Source organism: Ambystoma mexicanum, chromosome 2p, assembly GCF_040938575.1.
Source record: "Ambystoma mexicanum isolate Mex_15411 chromosome 2p, UKY_AmexF1_1, whole genome shotgun sequence".
NCBI classification, from domain to species: Eukaryota; Metazoa; Chordata; class Amphibia; order Caudata; family Ambystomatidae; genus Ambystoma; species Ambystoma mexicanum.
Genome location: NC_090923.1, coordinates 942,816,657 through 942,835,090, shown reverse-complemented (window position 1 = coordinate 942,835,090; position 18,434 = coordinate 942,816,657). Strand labels below are relative to the sequence as shown.

The following is an 18,434-nucleotide window of genomic DNA, read 5'->3' as shown; positions in this document are numbered from 1 at the left end:
TATATCTGTGATGTGATATATTTCTGGTATGAATCATATCCTTAAATATGGCCAGCACTAAACCAGCTTCCTCTTTTCGCATTACCTGATCAAATTGACTAAAAATCACTTAATTGGAAATAACAGAAGCTGGTCACCATTTCTTGCAAATCCTTTCTATTCAGATACCCTCCGTCCACCGCAAATAGTTGTCCAACCTCTTTAAATTAGTCTATCATATTTGTCCAGACACTTTCTTTTCAGAAAGCTGAGCGGAACTTTGGTTTATCCCTGATTCTACTAATAGCACAAGCTCTAACAATACCAGTACCATAGGATCCATATAGAAAATATTTGAATTAGAATTTTCTTTAAATATTTCCGGGGGCCATAAATCAGTAAATACCCTTCTGCCCCCCAATAGGGCAACAAGTGCCACTCTTGAAGTTCGAGTTGACACTTTGTGACATGGATACCAAGAACCGGAGACTATGAAAAAAGAGACGGGTCCAACAATATTTCTTGTCTTCTGGGGATGACTTCCCACCATCTTCCAATCTTCTTCCAATTTCTTGAGGGAAGTCAGTCAGTGCGTCTCAGCTCAGATCAATTTCAACTACACTGAATTAACCTGTTTAGTGAATACAGGTTATATGTCTTTATGTTTTGGGACCATATGCTTCTGAAAAAATGTTACTAAACTTATAGGCAATTGTGGAAAAATAACAAGACCACCGCACTTCCTACGTGAGGCTGGCAGACTTTTGCAATGCAATATTTGTTGGTTTGTCACAGGTTTTCAAAATGTACAGAGAGATAAGTGTCGCTATTTCTGAAAGGAAAGTGTAATGTAACCGGGGTGGAGTGGGAACAAAAAGAGGGCCTGGAAATAATGTTGAAAGAGGCCCCATATGACAGATTTTCAGCAAGCACAACCCTTTTCATATGAGAACATGTGGGAATAAAATAGGTCATCACACAAAAGATGCCCAGGGTGCAGAGGCCTGCCGGTAAATCTCCAGGGTTCCCCGAAAGGCCACCCACCCCTGACTGTAACCTTATGTAAACCCCTACTATAAGGTGTGGCATTCGGCATCGGGCAAGGTGTGAACGACTATTTTAAGGATTTAAGACTGGCCACTTGGTGATGGTTACATGTAAGATTTGTTGTAGAGGGAGTGTAAGTAAATAGGTATTTATCCCAGGGATCACACCCTTCTGCCTGCGTTTGCATGTCGCACACATGTACTGTGCATGCTGCACAGGTTTGGCAGGCTCACGCTGGCCTATAGGGCAATACCCGAAGTGGTGGCTCAAGAGGCTAGTGTAGGCCACTTGTTTTGCACAAAGCTGGATCGTTCTTTGGCCAAAGTGGCCCACTTTGATGAGTTACTTCACTGTGCAGCTGGTCTTGTTGACCAGTGTTATTGAATGCATATTCTTTAAAATTCACTATTTTAAAGACATTTTACCAAAAAAACAACCCCTTGAAACAATCTATCATGGAAGTAATGATTTCCTATTTGCGACGCTTTTTCATTTGTGGCCGAGACAATTGTACACCCCAGTCCGCCCCAGTGTGTCCGTGTGTCTCTCCGTGCCACCGTTCTCTGCCCTACCCCCCTTCTGATGGGCTCGTTTGTTTCCCTTCCATTTGCCAGATGCATTTTCATGTCCATTAAAAAGTAGATGAGAGAGAGAGAGGGCGTGGCGGGACCTGCTTCCAGGAAACGGGTTGCGATTGGGCGGCTGCTAACGGCAGCTCAAACAACCCAGCCAACCCTTCCTCCCTCCCTCACTAAGCACTCACAGCCGGGACCCCGCCAGAGAGGAGCGCTTATCACTCTGCGCTGACCCACCCACAGCCAGGACCCGCCGGCGGGTGGCTTATCACTCTGCTGCGACCAGCACACAGCCAGCGAGGCTACAATCACCACACGCAACCGGGACCCTGTCAGCGAGAGAGGCTTATCACGCAGTCAGGACGGGAACACTCCGGAAAAGAACTGCTAATCCCACCTGGTAAACATGAAGAAGGCAGACAGGTAAGGCCACCCCTGCTGGGCTGGCAGCCACGGCTCGAGCCCTGGGCACCGTGCTTGATGGCGGCTGCCCACAGTCGCCCCCTGCAATGTTTGCAAACTTCAAGCTTTGCTCGCAGCCATTTTCCCTTGTGGGTTGAGCCCTCCTTTTGGGATGTTTTCAATATCCCACCACACTGCGCTCCCCTTCCCACCCTCCCCTCCTACACTACCCCCGTCGCTCTCTAGTCTCACCCCCCCCCCCCTTCTCATCTGCCCCTACATACTGCTATGATGTCTGTCCCCAGTCCCCACTGTCCGTTTGCCTCTTCTCTCGCCACTCTGCCCTCCCTCTCCTCGCCAAATTTGTCTTTCTTATTCTCGCCTCATTTCCCTTTTTTGCCTTTTATTGCTCCCCTATTTATGCATAGGTGTTTTGATGACGTGATCGTCCTGCCCGGTGTGTCCGCTTCCATTATTACAGCTCCACCTCTCAGCCATAATCAAAAGGGAATTTGCAGAAGTAGGAAACTTTAAAAAAAAAAAACCCTCTTTACAAAATCTTAGATATTCTAACTGTTAAAATGCGGATTTCTTAGTCCTAAATAAGCGCCACAACCAGGTTCTGCTTTGGGACCACTCTATTCACCTCTCGCTTCCCCTCCTAACCGCTTGCACACGGCTCCTTTCTTACGGTGCGTGCCTCGGAGCCCCAACGTCCGCCCCTCCTTCCCAGGGTGCTCCTTTCCGTGCACTTTCTGTACCGGGGTCCATAGGGTTCTGTGTCGGTTACAACTTCCATGGCTGTTGCTAGTGTTTCCCCAGAGCGGCCGGTGCTGTTTTTTTTCCTGTCAGGCGTTTCCGTGTCCCCCTCCCCCTCATTCATTTGCTTATGGATTCTCTGCGGTTTTTGCTCCCTCGCATGCACGCGCATTGCTAGCATCAGCTGTTCGCCTGATGGAGATGAGCCGTTCCCTGCGGCCCCCGCCAGCACCTGTCCGTCAGATCCGTGACCCCAGGGCTGCGGTGCAGCCTCCATTAGGGGCTTGGCCCTGAGACTCTGGCGCTGGGGTCCTCTGCCAGACTCACCTTCTCATTGTTGCCTCCATTTCTCCCACACACATAGTCTGCCAGCAACGGGGTACTGTGGTATGCAGTAACATTTTTGGGAGGGCAAGAGTGCTGCCCTTTGATTAGCCTAAGGTGCGCTCATTCGCTTCTGTGGAGGCAGGATCTTATTCGCTAATTTCAGGGTGAGGGTATTCCTTAAACGCCCAGATATCTCCATTATACCCAGTGCTGGATTAAACCCCGTGGAGGCTCTTAGGCAGATAAATGTCAGCCTATGGGTGTTGTTCGGTCTGGAAAAGATCAGTGGCTAAGCTAATGTCGGGACTGGCAGGACTCGGGCTAGCTGTAGCCTTTGGGTTCTAGCCCCTGAGCTTCTAACTGGGCCTACAACCATAAGACCCGGGGCTATAGCCCCCTCCCCCCCCTCCCCCAGCAACTCCTCTGTCAGCCCATCCCCTCGCAAATTATCTCCTAATACATATTTAATTTTCTGCACTGCTTTATTTTGCTCTCTTGTCACAGGGTCACTAAAAGGCGTGGGGGCCATAGGCCGGTGCCTACCTGGTCTAATGGGTAATCTGTCACTGATTATGCCCATGCTGACAGTCCTGGTGACCATTAGCCGGTCAAGTGGCACAGCGAGTAGAGCGCTCGCTTTGACATTCCTGCATGAGCACCACACACCGTGGGTAATAATAAGCAGCGCTCAGATACCCGAGGGTCGTAGCGCTATATAAGTGCCAAATTATTATTATTTATTATCTGACACCGTGCAGAACTGCCCTTGTCAAGGCTAAATCTAGTAATCTGTTTTTTTTTTTTTCATTTGTATAGCACCCAGAGGTATCACAGCGCTTGTACAGTAGTTGTGAGAATAAAGTCATAATCAGTGAGTACATAATGTGTGCATTGTTGAGTTCAGTTGTAAACATTTGCTACAAAGCAGTATTCGTGAGTTGTAAGTGCAGTGGTTTAGTACACAAGATTCAAGACCACGCAGAGGGTCACAAACATAAGGTTACATCTTAAAACACAAACTGGTGCAGGGGGGCTAGTTCAGGCTTTACATTTGGATCAAGACCCATGCCTGGTTCAAGTCGTCAAACCACACTCCACTAAACTGTTTCAGTTCTCCATATGTTTGCCAAAACATACAGTTTGGTGGGTGGTGTTCCCCAGAGTAAGCCCAGCAAATGGGTCAACTTTCAGATCTGTGTAAAGCAAGTAGTACTCTGCCCTTTGCTTGGGCAGTAGAGGAGTTTTTTTTTTTTAGAAAAATCTACCCTGCGCTCCCGCAACAGTTCATACTCTAGACCACGCTCCTCCACATGTGTGGCCAGCAGTGGTTTTCAGGCACATAACATCTCTGGCGAGAATGATAGGCGTGCATCCCCGCTCGTCTTCATTTCAGGAGCTGAGGCGAAATGGATCCAAGGACCACAGTTCACCCTCCTAAGTGGCCCTCACGCAAAGGTTGGAACTTGCAAAATGTCTATTGCATTGTAGATTAATGAAGGGATCTGGCATCCCGAAACACGTTGTGCTGACTAGCTTGAATATAAAGATAAATTAGAACATTGAATAGATATCTCATTGTAATATTGTTACCACATACAACTACTGTTATCCTACTATTGAGTCTGTAGGCGACATATCATTTATAATATCTACTTAATTTTGGCTGATTCTTTCAACCTTAAGGTGTGAAGGGGACGGGAGTGTCCGATACTCCTGGACACCTTTCAGTTGCCTCTTGATATCCAACCTCGTGTCAAGGTTGGGTTGCCTCCTCTGCACCCAAAATTGCCTTTAACCACTGTTTAACTACTCCTGAAAGTGGACTAGAAAGGTGTGCGTTTATGCCATGCTTATTTTTAGAATTGCCCCCAGGTGTACCTTCGTCTGCATCGTTGCTTAATGTTTCCGGGTGGAAGTTGCAGGGGATCAAAGCCTCTGGTGCTAACCCCATGCTTGACAACTTGCACAATGTCGGGACGGATGGACCACGCACGCCCAAGCACTCAATCTGCAGTGAGTCCAGGTGAGTGTCTAGCACTGCAACATCGTGGTGTCCAGTCTATTGGGGCAGTCCATCTCCACCTCTTCCCCTACCACAGCAGCTCCTTTCTGCTGCAGACGTACAGTCGTCGTTGCACGACAAGAGCATGGCTGATTGCATCCATGGTATGAAGTCACAAAGCAAACCTCATCTAGACATGAAGGTCTGACAGGCCGAAAGATAGCTTAAGTCACATTATAGACGTTAATCATCTGGTAATACTGTTTTGCTTGGCTTTGCTTAAAGCCACTTGCTTCATTGAGGATGCAAAGATATAAACATACTTTTGGCTTTGCCAAGACCAGCAGGAAGATGGATTTCCCCAACAGTAAATGATTTCCCACCCCCCCTTAATACCACCACTTGTGCTGGCCCTGAGCAACTTCCAGCGAGTTCACGTGCAAAGTCTCCAACTCCCCCAGCCTCACCCAAAGTTAAGATCTGGGGGAAGAATGGGATTTCATTACTCTAGTGCCTTTCCCACAAGCTCCAGTGGCTTGAGGTCGATACTTGGGCTCCAGGTGTAGAGAAGTTGAAACTAACTGGACACTTTTTGGGATGTAAACCACGCGCCCCAGATACCCGCATTAAGGCAGGATTCTGGGCAAAGCAGTTGATGCGCTTTAGCATCTGAGTTAGACTGTTGGTATCGGAGTGATAGCTCATGCTAGGTGAAGAATAACTCTGCACCTTCCCCCCCATTGTAGCGCGTTTCCACTCGTGAGACATTGTTCCTGATTTCTGAGATCACTCCTGCAGGAAAACCAACCAGGAGGCAGATCTGCACCACAAATATTGCACTAATAGATTTTGACAGAACATTGTTTTTGTGTGAGGAACAAAGTATGTTATTTTCCATTTCTGCTACTAGTTTCCTCGGACCCAACCGGTCTGTACTTGATGGAGAGGTGGAACCCACGGAGCCGGGCTGGAAAGATGCCCTACATTTAATCTTTGCCTACCAGTCGACTGGTAGGCAAGACCTGCTTTGCACTGTACCTCACTACCTTGGAAAGCATTGACCTGAAGAGACTGCTCAGGGCTTTGGTACGAGTCAATGTAGCTCTCCAATGCCCAGTAATGGGGCTCCACAACCTGCCTTCTCACCCACATCTCTTCACTTGGCTACCTGTGTAGGTATAGCGGCACATTTTTCAAGTCGCAGTCAGGCAGATTTTGGGGCAACTTGGCATGTTTGGATGCCGCTTTCCATCCCAGTTAGCCAAAGTTAGGTTTACAAGGTACTCCCTCCAGGATTCTTCCAGCAGCAATGGTCCAGGAACTTTGGGGTACATGAGGCAAGAAAATGGTCCACTAGCACTTCCTTGGTAAGTGGAACACCTTCCTCATTGCTGCCGGGTTTCTTGGAGGCCTTGAGGTGGGTGGAACAGTATTTACCTTTTTAAAGGCACAGTGAGTATTGGACCTCTGTAGCACGTGGTTTGGCTATTTAGAGGCCCCAATTCTATGTTGCTTTGGCATAAATCTTGTGCACTTTATATATGCCAGTCAAGTAAGAGATTTGACCATTTTTAGACCCCCAAAATGGCATTAAAATGTCATCAATTGCCTCTTTTTTTGAGCACTCCGTATTGAAATGTTGCCAGAGTGCTTGATTTGGTACTTTCATTGGCAAGGGTGAAGTCCAGCACTTCCCCAATTTCTGATTTGATTGAATGTTTGTTTGCTAACCGTGGGGATGCCAGGCGTTTCTCCGGTCTCCTTACCATTGAGTTGTTTTGCTCTTTGAAAGACCCGGCCTCTCAGTGCTTCTCCTGCTGCTCGCATACAGTAATGATTTGGCGTGTGTGTTCAGCACTCTTGCCAACATGAACCTGACTGACCCCCTTCCGCATCCTATGTAGTACATTCTCCGTGCCTGAGCACCCTCTCCAGCTTAATCCTTTAAATTTCTTCAGCCCACTGAATTCATGCTCCTCCACTGGTCCCACATTGCTGAATAGAGGGTCCCTGGAATGCCCCTCATGACCCCTTGTACGCATGACAGCCTGAAGACTAAGACATGAGAAAGGCCAGTCACTGGCTATCCCCCAGGAGGGCCAGTAAATTCTAAATATGTGAGCAGTTATTCTCTTAGACAACCGTTCAAACCCTATCCAGCCAACGTCTTCGCGGATACAGGTGCCTCAACACTGGACCTGGTTGACTGATAAATATCCAGCTATTCTGACGTCATTAGAGACACCACAACATGGTAACATTAGCCATGAAGCAAACCTGTATCCCTGCATGGAGTTGCATGTACACACATGTGCACACACAAAGAACATGCTTACACAGTCTTCTAGATGGAGGACACATACATATGCATACAGTCAGAAGTCTTTCTTATTTTCTTTCATTAGCAATTACGCAGGAAAGAAGGAGATGCAGAGCAAGTTTGCAGCCGCTTATTGCAACTGACCATATGGAACTACAGGGCTGTATAAGGAACCTGGAAAAGCCAAGTACCACTAACCCATGAGGAAAATAGTAGAATATAGAAATCAATGCATAACTATGGTAGAGTTGCATGAAGCCACAGGCCTCGTAATGAGGCACAAAGGAAAACCGAGCACACTGCTCAGAACTGGTGCTCGCAGCCAAGGTCAGAGTCGAGCTCCAAGGACAGGGAGCCACCTGTGAAATTACAGAATAAATCCCTACTAATTTCGGACCATGAAGCTAAGTTTTGCGCTCCTCACGCACATGGTGCACCCGAGCCGAACAATATCTGTTTACACGCGGTGGGAAGAGGAGCTTTCCAAGCGAAGAAGACAAGAACCGATACATTTGCTGTCTAACAACGTTGAAACCTGCAGGTACTCTCTGTCTTGGTGGATATATCAGTAGCAACAATGGGGACACAGTCATTCTCGTTGCTGTGAGAAGGTACGCTAAGCACTGATAACAGAGCAGGGTCCCAGGCCTGAGGAGACCCACTCCAGCCAATCGGGGAACACAAATCTAGGGGTAAAGTGCAAGGGCATACCTAGTTTACATTGCTGTTCTGTAGCTCCATGTTGTTGCATGGGTCCTGGTGAGCTGGCATCTTTGGTCATTTGCAGCACCCTTTTTGTAGTTGCAGGAAGGCCTTCATGACCAGGGGGCTGATTAAAATTTCTAATATGCAATGCACCTGTCTAATGCACCTTCTTGATATGCACTGCACCTGTCTAACTTTTCTTCCGTGCTACACTGCCACTTTTTCTCCATTTTAAGTGCCTCTGCATTTACCTTTTGCCACCTTTTCCTAGCTAAGCTGCAATACTCCTGTACAAGAAAGTGAAGTTGCCCTCCTTCACCGCAGCCTGTGCAATGAGTACCACCAGTATAGATTGGTCTCTGCTGCATTTTAGTGCCCTGCTGTAAGATCGCATTTAAATGGGCCTTTAGAATTGTGCTTTGACTGTCCCTCTGCAACATTCTAGCGCACACCCAGGCTGGGTATCTAAAACCCTCTGCTACTGTGTGCATATCTTGCAGAAAGCACTTCCTTCACCCATGCCCACTTGGCTGCTCGGTCACCTGGTGAGTTGTTCGTGCACTGTGCAGCTCCCCTGTCTGGCTCTCTCCCTCTCCCCTCCACTCACATGGCTCTCTCCCCCTCATGTTTCCCTCTGCCCACCACTCGCATGGCTCTCTTCCCCTTCCTCCTCTCTTTTCCCCTCCACTCACATGGCGTTCCATCTCCCCTATCGATTCTAACTGCTATTCCAACACCTATCCTACCTCTGCTGCGAACTCTGGAAGTAGGAAGTAAAAAACGTACAAAATCTCTCCTGACCTCTAATCTAAACTTACCTATTGGTGACACCTACGTCCACACTACTTCGAGGCAAACTATTATTGACCTCCTCCTTACTGTCTCCTCCTCGGACCTGTGGCGTCTACTCTTTCCCCTTTCTCCTCTTAACCCATTAATGGTGGCACTAGATGGGAAGAACTCTAGGCATACTTCTCATCCTCTAGGTGCATCATTAATGTCTATCACAAAGGCACGATCATGGCTCAAGGCTCTCCACCAACTCTTCTGCTTCTTGACCAGCGCTTGCCCGCTCTCATTAACTTCCTCCCATCTGCTGCAACCCTTCTTTCCTCCTCATCTGTCCTCTCCACACACCCAATGGGAGTACCACACCCCTGTACCTCTCATCAGAAAACCTTCAAAGGTGGTAATTGGGTTCGTTTAGCTACTCTGAATGCTCATTCTGCTGTGAAACACTCCTCTGCATCTTTCTCCTTCTTGAAGACTTTTACCTTGATGTCCGCGCCCTTACCGAGATGTGGTTCAACACCAGCTCTGTCACTGCTCTTGACACTCTCCTTCCCGAGGGCTACAAACTCCTCTCCAAACCCAGGCTCAACCAGCCCGGAGGTGGACTGGCCCTGAGTGGGTCCCTGCTTCTATCATACCTACCTTGTCCTACACTTCTTTTACATGCCTTGTCTTTATGCTTGGGGTCTCACTCACCCTCGCTACCATCTACAGACCCCCTGACCCTCTTGAACTCTACTCCAAATTCCTCCTCCTCAGTGACTTCAGCATCCACCTCGACTCTCCTGAAATGGCCACTTCATGATTCTGTGACCTCTGACTCCCTTCTGCCTTCCGGCCCAAACCACTCTGCCGGACACACTTTGGATGCCTTCATCTCCGGAGACAACCCGATCACCACTTCCCTCTCCTGGTCTGACCACTCTCTCCTCTCCTCCCACTTGGGGCCCCTCGGCCCACTGTCTGAGCTGCCTCCCGCACTGCCTGCAAGCCTCCTTCGCCATCTTTCGACTGATGAAGAGAGTGTCAGTCACTGCTTTTGCCTCCAGTTTCACCCTCCCTCCAAACCCTGCTTCTGACTCTCCCTCTGACTCTGTCCTCGGTAACCTTCACCTCTCGATCTCTAACACCCATGACATCCTTGCCCCTCCCATGAGGATCTGCCTGAAGCATGCCTCAAGTGTAACGGATGGTATGACTCCGATGTAGCCTCTCTGAAACGTAAGTGCTGAGTTGCTGAACAGAAGTGGTAGACTTCGGGCTCATCCTATGACAAACTGGCCTGTTGTCTGCTCCAAAGGCAATATTGTTTCTCTATCCGCTTCAAAAAGAGGGCCATCATCCCTGGAGCCACTAGCAACATGGCTGACATTTTCAAAATCTGCAAGGAACTTGCCAATCCAACCGCAGTCTCCACCTCTATCCTCCTTTCCCAGCCTCTCTGGACTGGGTTGGCCTCCCATTTCACATCTAATACTCAGGACATCCTGTCCTCGCGATCCACCTCCGCCATCTCCACTCCCGCTCCTGTCCCCCTGCCTCCCTTCCATCCACCCCCACATTCTCCTCCCTTCTACTCGTAGCACCTAAATTTGTCCGCCCTATGAAGGTCTCATCCAAACAGGTGCTCTCCTGCTCTTCTAGAACCATCTCGCTGACTTCTGTAACCACTCCTTTGCCACTGGCTCTTTCCCCCTAACCCTCAAGCACTCCCTTATGCACCCCTTTCTAAAAATGCTGTCTGCTGACCCATCCTGCCCGGCTTCTATCACCCTATCTCCACCACCCCCTTCTTGGGTAGAAGACCCTTCACACTGAACTTGTTGACTGCCTCCATGACCATAAATCTGGATTCTGGGCACCCAGAGGCACAGAAACTGCTCTCTTGTACACCCGTGAAGACATCCTCGTAACCCTGGACTCTACTCTCCTGCCGTCCACATTCTCCTAGATCTCTTGTCTGCCTTTGACACGGTCAACCATTTTATCTTCGGCTGCGTGATACCCTCGGTATCACGGACCGGGCACTGGATTGGCTGACCTCTTTCCTCACTAACCACCCTTCCCAGCTGCAACTGTACACTTTCTCCTCCACCACCTCACTCTATACCTGCAGCATCCACCAGCGCTCTATCCTATCGCAGTGGCTCTTCAATATCTATCTCACCCCTCTTGCTCACCTATCTCCTCATTTCCAGTGTTATGCTGATAATACACAGCTTTCCTTCTAACTCCCCTCTACTACCTCCTCCCCTCTCATCCCTGATTGTCTGACCGCCATCCAGGCATTGTGTGCGGCTAATGATCTCTGCCTTAATGCCAGTAAGACAGATCCTTCTCTCTGGGACAGCTGCTCCAGTTTTCCCCTCCTACGTTCTGGCCACCCTCCTTTGGACCCTCTTCCCCATACCATCCTGTGAGGCCAAAAACCTTGGGGTCATCTTGACTCTACTCTCTCCTTCACCACTGTTAAGCAAGATTGTATGCAGTAACCCACCTATTGGTATAGGTCTGTGCTGCACAAGCTGGTGGAGTGACTGAGCAGCCAGACTTATCTCAAGGAGGGGTAAATGTGAGCTGTAGAGCTGTAGCATCGAAATCCACACATACAAGTATCCAAATAACAGTTTTAAATAAGCCTTCTTTAAAAAGGGCAATATGCAACAATCAAAATACACTTCATACCACTTTCTCAAATTTAGAATAAGCAAGTAGATACTCGTTAGAGGTGCTGTCAATACATTTCCTACACCTTGGGTGACATCAATTACTAGGCAGTATTGGCAATTATAGATCACTTTTTGGTACTTAATACATTCTGAGGTTGTGAACAAAGAAAAGGTTAGGGGAGGAAAAAGGTTAAAGGGTTCTCAGAGCATGGAGCACTTTTCAGTCTCCCAATGAAGTGTAGATTAGATCTTTCCGAGCAATACAAGGTAAACTTATGCACCACCTATGGGGGACAGTTGGAATCAGTCAATGGGCCAGAAGAGTCTGCAGGGCAGCCAAAGTCAATTCAAACAATGTCTATGGAGCTGAGGCATGTCTTTAGATGGCACAAGTCTTTCACAGAGTTGGAGAGTTTGGAAGGAATCACATTTGGGTCACAAGCTGTTAGGTGTGTGAGTGTCAGAGCTGAAATCAACTCTGGAGAAAGCTGCTATTGCAAGTCTCAAGTGAGGCGATGCAAGCTACAGACAAGAGGCAAGTACCCTTTAGTCAGCACAGTACATTAGGTTTGAAGAAGATGCAGCTGGCATCTGTGCTGGTTGCAGTCTTGCAGATCCTGGGTCTCAATCGTGGGGACAAGATGGAGGACTTCTGGAGAACTCCTGCACTGCAGTTCACAGGTCATCGGCGGCTACGGGCTTTTTTCAGAACAGCAGCACTTCGCGGTTTCAGCTACCGGCAAATAGCACCGCCACGGTTGTTGGACACTTGATGGGCTTCACTTGCTTCTGGAGTCCAGCACTCTGGTGTGGTGACTCTGGCTTGGGACGTCGTGCTTCGGGAGGGTCCTCTGGATCTTCCTGGAGCTCTGGTCCGGCTTAAAGATGATGCACTCAACTACAAATTTCTCAACCTGTGGCAGTCAGTTCCAGCAGCAGCAAAGACGTACAGCCAGTTGGGGAAGGTCCTCCAGCAAAGTTTATTTTGGGGTTAGTTGGTCCTACCAACCCAAGGGAAGAAGTCATCCATTCCAGGGCTTCTCTAGTCTTCGAGGTTGGAGCTTCAGCACTGCAGCAGGGCTTCACCAGGCAGTTCAACGGTCCAGGAGTCCTTCATCTGATGTTTCGTCCAGTGGTCGACTTTGCCTTCAGTCCAAGAAACCTTGTCTTTTATGCAGGTTTCTCCCATTCATACATAGCCTAGCTGTCACTCACATAGCAGGGTGGATGTCCTGCAAGGACAGCTAGCCAATCAGCACTGGGTGCATTCAGGTAACCAAGGAGAATAAGGACAGGGAGTTTTGGGCACTTCCTTTGCTACCTGCCCTGCCAGACACACTGGAGCCAGAGGCAGGTTTCAGCACAGAAGCCCGCTAAAAAGGCAAAATGAACAAAAGGGTCAAACCTGGTTTGGTGCGCAGAGTAAAACCCAAGAGAGACCTCACAAGCAAGAAATGGCGAAAAAAGAAGACTGGCCGTTTTGACAAAATGGGCACCCACGGGTGCACTACTGCAGCTGAGGGTTCATCCTTTTGATAGAAACACAAAATGGTAGGAAAATTAAACCACTGTCACCAGCCCTTTAAAGTCATGAGGGTAGCATACCTTTTTTTTTACATGAGCAAGTAGGAAAAGGGGCTACTAAGTAACCACCCCGGCACTTCCACATATGATGGGGTGTACTGGACCTACATAGGAAAAACGGATAAGTAAAGCTAATTTCACTTTACTATTCTTGGGAACAGTAGTACACCCAAGAGAAGGTATTTAAACCGTATGAGAAAGCCAAAGGACTTCTCTGTGACACTGCACTGAATGTGCTGTGTCACCATACAAAAAGTAGTTGCCTACAGAGTTTTAGACTCCAAAAACAAAGCAAACACATAGGGTTAAAGTCTGGAAGTCCAAAAAAAAGGGCTGAGGGTCTCTAAGGTGGGAAGAATTTAGAACTGAAATGAGAATTCTTCATAACAACCACTCGTTTCTTGGACCTTGCCAAGAAGGCCCACTTCCAACTTCACCTCCTTGGAGGCATTCTCCATTTCCTCAGAAGCTCAATGTCTCCAGAGCTCTAGTCCTCTGTAGGCTGGACTACTGCAACAGCCTCTTCCTCAATCTCCCCCTTTTCCTCCCTACGCGCCATTCAGCTAATCCAGAATAGGACTGCAAGACTTGGCCTTCAGCCCAGGGACTGTATCTCTCCAGCCCTAAAATCCCTCCACTGGCTCGCTTTGGCTGCGAGAATCAAATTTAAGACCCTCTGCATTATCCACAAGACTTTCTGGAGGCTGGAGGCTGGGACCATGCTATCTACAACTTTCTCTCCCGAAATACTTCCATGCTAGAGACTTCCGCTACTCTAACTCCAACTCTCTGCTCGTGAAACGCTTCTCCCAGCAGACAGTGGGGGGGGGCAGGTCGCTCTCTTTGGCCGGTGCCTCTCTTTGGAACAGCTCCCCTGCCCCTCTCCGACTTGAGTCGGACCTCCTTAAGTTCCAGAAACCTCTCAAAACTTTCCCTTCCCTGCTAACCACCCCACTGCCACTGAGACTGACAACCTGGTCCTCGTGAATCTCCCAAGATACCAGGCCCTCTTTCCAGTCGACACCAGCACCCCCTCCCCCCCTCAGCACTGACCTTGCGGGCCACCTGCCTGGTGACGGCGCATCCTACCCCTGGGTCTCCTCCGTCACTAGCACTTAGCCAGTAGCCCCCTCCCTTGGCTTTCCATGGTACTTCCCTCCCAGGCTCTCACCAGCACTTGACCATACCTTGCTCCCTCCCTTCCCCGTCTCCCGCAGTTTGCACGTCCGAATGAAACAAGGCCTAATTGGACCATGATTTTATATTCATTGTTTGGCCACTGTTATTTGCTCCCATTGTTCCCTCTCCACTTTGCCGTTTGGCGCCTTGAAATTACATTCTGTTTTATAGGCGCCTAACAAATATGTGGTTCTGCAACTTCCAGCATCGCTTCACTCAACGCCCATAGCAGGAATACCCGGCCCATCCCCATCATGCCTTTTTATATGGGGACCCTATTGGAATCCATTTCTGAGGATTGCTGATGTGCCATTGAGGATTCTTCTGTGATGTGTGGGGTGTTTCAGCGCCATCCAAGCTGCTTGCTTGATTCTCTGCTCGTCAACCTGCAGTGTGGGGTGGGTCAGCCATCCAAGCTGCTTGCTTGATTCTCTGCTGGTCAACCTGCAGTGTGGGGTGGGTCAGCCATCCAAGCTGCTTGCTTGATTCTCTGCTGGCCAACCTGCAGTGTGGGGTGGGTCAGCCATCCAAGCTGCTTGCTTGATTCTCTGCTCGCCAACCTGCAGTGTGGGGTGGGTCAGCCATCCAAGCTGCTTGCTTGATTCTCTGCTCGCCAACCTGCAGTGTGGGGTGGGTCAGCCATCCAAGCTGCTTGCTTGATTCTCTGCTGGCCAACCTGCAGTGTGGGGTGGGTCAGCCATCCAAGCTGCTTGCTTGATTCTCTGCTGGTCAACCTGCAGTGTGGGGTGGGTCAGCCATCCAAGCTGCTTGCTTGATTCTCTGCTCGCCAACCTGCAGCGTGGGGTGGGTCAGCCATCCAAGCTGCTTGCTTGATTCTCTGCTGGCCAACCTGCAGTGTGGGGTGGGTCAGCCATCCAAGCTGCTTGCTTGATTCTCTGCTGGTCAACCTGCAGTGTGGGGTGGGTCAGCTATCCAAGCTGCTTTCTCTGCTGGTCATTCTGCAGTGTATTTTTCCTGTATATTTACTTTGTCATGCTGTGCTTTAAGTGGGCCAAGGCCAGCCAGGGCTGGCCCCGGCAGTCTCCAAAAAGTGTTTCTGAGCTGTGGTCCTGCCGGGGGCCCCCCAGTGCCACCATGCCCCGGCAGGACATTATCCCGCCGTAGCCGCAACGGGACATTAGCCCGCAGCGCTGCCATGAACAAAGACCGTTTGAGTGACAGAACTGTCAGCTACAGCATTGCGCACAAGTTGCAGTGTGCGCAACGCTGTAGCCCGCATTTCTTGATCCGCCCCGTCACTCGCGGGAGTCGCAGAGGGCAGAACAAAAGCACTGCCGCCGCTTCTTGGCCCTGGCGAATTCCCGGACAGCAGAGCCTAATAGCTCAGGGGATGGTGCAGGAAGTGTGGCTCACCAAGACAGCTCACCATGGGAGAAATGGTTAAGCATGTCTTTGTTAATAACAAAGGGATGCATGTCCTAAAAGCAGCCTCTGAGATGTTCTGACACACACTCTGTGTCCCTCTTTGTGCTGACAGCCTTTCAAGTGGGGGCAATTTATAAGCGATGGCTCATTTAACAAGCCATTGTTATTGCACAGTGTGCGCTTAATGTTTCAGTGTTAAAACGTTACCATGGGGCTTTTTTCAGAAGGCCAGCACAATGCGTCAGTTAGCTGACAATCTCCACATTCTTCCAAGAGAATTAACATGTTACACAGACTGTTTTAAATTAGGTCCTTTATTTTCATGTCTTTTTATTTGACACACCAAACCTTTTTTTTTTTTTGTATCTTACGTTTTAGTTGCGTATGGTGCGTGCATGGGAAGGTTAACTGTCATTCTCTTGCTTAAGTATCCCTGGACTAAACGTATCCACTCTACTTCAAAGCTCTTTTCATTTTCTTAACAAGCCAGCTGCCTACTGCGCACACCAGATGGCAACTCAATGCCACTTGGCACCTTAAGAAAGCGGGTTTTATTGTGTCACCATGCAGACAGTAGTCCATGGCAAATCAATGCAGTGATGTGTGCAGTGATGATTTGTGCACTGCACAAGTCGCCACCCTGTTGGTTAATGGCATCTATGTGGTGCTCCTTTATGTAACGGCACACATGCCTGTTTTTGTCTGATGTGTCCCATGTCCATTCAATAGCACACTGGAACGTGGTGTATGTGTGGCTCTGACTAGTATGCCATACTGTTCACATACTTAAACTCCTAAGTCAAAGAAGTTGCCTGATATTGTACCTCCTCTAGGCCAAAAGCCCACTGTACACTGCCCACCATGATTTTCACTAGCCACAGGCCAGCACTAATACAAGATGCTAATGCCAGCTCTGTTAGATAAAGCATGGGCCTGCTCTTTTTTGCAGAAATAACCACTGAGGCCTGTGTAATGGTTACGAGGTAGTGGCTGAGGAACTTTGGACTCTTTACCACGCATTGGAAGCCGGTTTTGTTTAAAATGGTTCATCAGCTTGGTCAGGCTAAAGTTTGTAAGCGGTACAATTCTTTCTGAGCCTTGCTTATTAGGATTCTCTTGTAGGATTTCCTTTCCTGTCTATAGATATAGGTCCTTAAAGATGTTTCTGTATTTGGGGCTGGGCATGCTCATACTGAGACCCAGGCCCACATACAACCTGGTAGGCATTTTAAAATGTTCTTCTTTAGGCCACGTCCATCAAGTCTTGGATCATGCAAGCCATGCCCTCGAATGAGGGCCCCCCTTCAATTTCTTACCCCACTTAAAGCACTGTTGTTACCTAATTATCCCATATTATCTTCTGCTCTACGTGATATGAATCCAACCCCTGGGAGAAGATTCCCCCCGCCCCCCTTAAAAAATAAAGAAAATGGCTATAAAGTGGACAACTGAAAAGTGCAAAATCTTGACTTAATTTTTCTGTACCCCCTCCACCGAAATGAAGTAATAGTTTAAAGAAGCAAGTGATTAGCTTGCACCTGATAGGCTGCGTCTTTCCTTTTCTTCTCTCTGCACCAAGGTAATCTCCAGTTGACATCACCCTCCCCTCGGGCAAGTGGAGCATATGCCTGTGCCTCGACTCCTTCTTGGGTACTCTAGCAGCATTTCAGGGGTCAGATTTGGCTGTAGAGCCACACCCATTGCCTCCACACCCCACGCATCCTCTCCGGTGATGCACATGTTATTTTGCGCTCTCGCATTCTGCCCACTTCTGTACTTGTGGCCTTCAAATTGTTACTTAAAGCACCGTCTCCACTACAGAATGTATTTTCCACCCACAATCATCGGGACAATTCTAACGTGCTCATGTTCAAGGATTTCAGTTACGCGATGGATGCCCAGTAATTTCCGGCTCAAGCCGGAAATGAGCAGCAATTAAAATATGTCGGGATAATAGACATATATTCCTGACTGGCTCTCCAAACTATACCATGTCCAACGCACATTACTTTCAAAGCAGATTTTTCACACACATTCTCTGTGCTGAACATTTGAATGCTTGATAATGTATTCATTAAATTATTCCACCAGCAAGGTGGAACATTTGTACTAGCCATTTGCTAATGAGTTTTGACTCTTGGCGTGTAAGAAATGGTGTGCTGTGTGTATGTGTAGAATTAAGGTGGCAACTGACTTTTCATGGCTGGCTAGTAGCTTGCAACTTTTGTGCCTCCACCATTAACGAGGTGTCATTCTAAAGAAATGTGTTTTCGCTGCACTTTGATCCTACAAAAACGTTCTCCAGGAAGGGGGATCGGGGTCAATATGCTCATCCTCAGGAATCGTATTGGGTTTTTCAGCTTAGGGGACCTATATCCTTAGTGAAATAATGACCCATTTGCTTTTAAAATCTTTTTTAGATCATTTATTGGAATTAACAGATTGCTTAAAAATATGACCATCATGCAGCAGTATTTCTTTGCTTTTAATTTCATGTCATTCCTGAAACCAGCAACGCGCGTCTGTACGCCGCCTTGTAGGGCGGCTTGTCACCTGCCAATTGTGCCGACGGCCACGAGAATGGACTTCAGGTTGTTGGTGGTAAGAAAAGAAAAAATGTTGAAGATCATATTTTGTGACTATGGTGGTTAGTTAGTCCTTTTTCTTTCTCTGCCATTCACTTTGGCACTTATAGTCTGGTGTGTGTG

The 18,434-nt window shown here is 48.4% G+C and overlaps 1 protein-coding gene across 4 annotated transcripts in view; it reads left to right on the top strand.

The window, feature by feature from the left end:
• EML2 (EMAP like 2) overlaps positions 1-18,434 on the top strand; it is a 511,359-nt gene that overhangs the window by 334,946 nt on the left and 157,979 nt on the right. Inside the window, exon 1 of one of the 4 annotated variants that reach the window (XM_069644713.1) lies at positions 1,687-2,024. The exons of the other annotated variants lie outside the window; for them this stretch is intronic. Within the exon in view, the coding sequence (XP_069500814.1) occupies positions 2,008-2,024 (17 nt within the window). The 5' untranslated portion in view covers positions 1,687-2,007. Of the gene's footprint in view, positions 1-1,686; positions 2,025-18,434 lie in introns of those variants that run through there. 4 annotated transcript variants of the gene reach the window in all.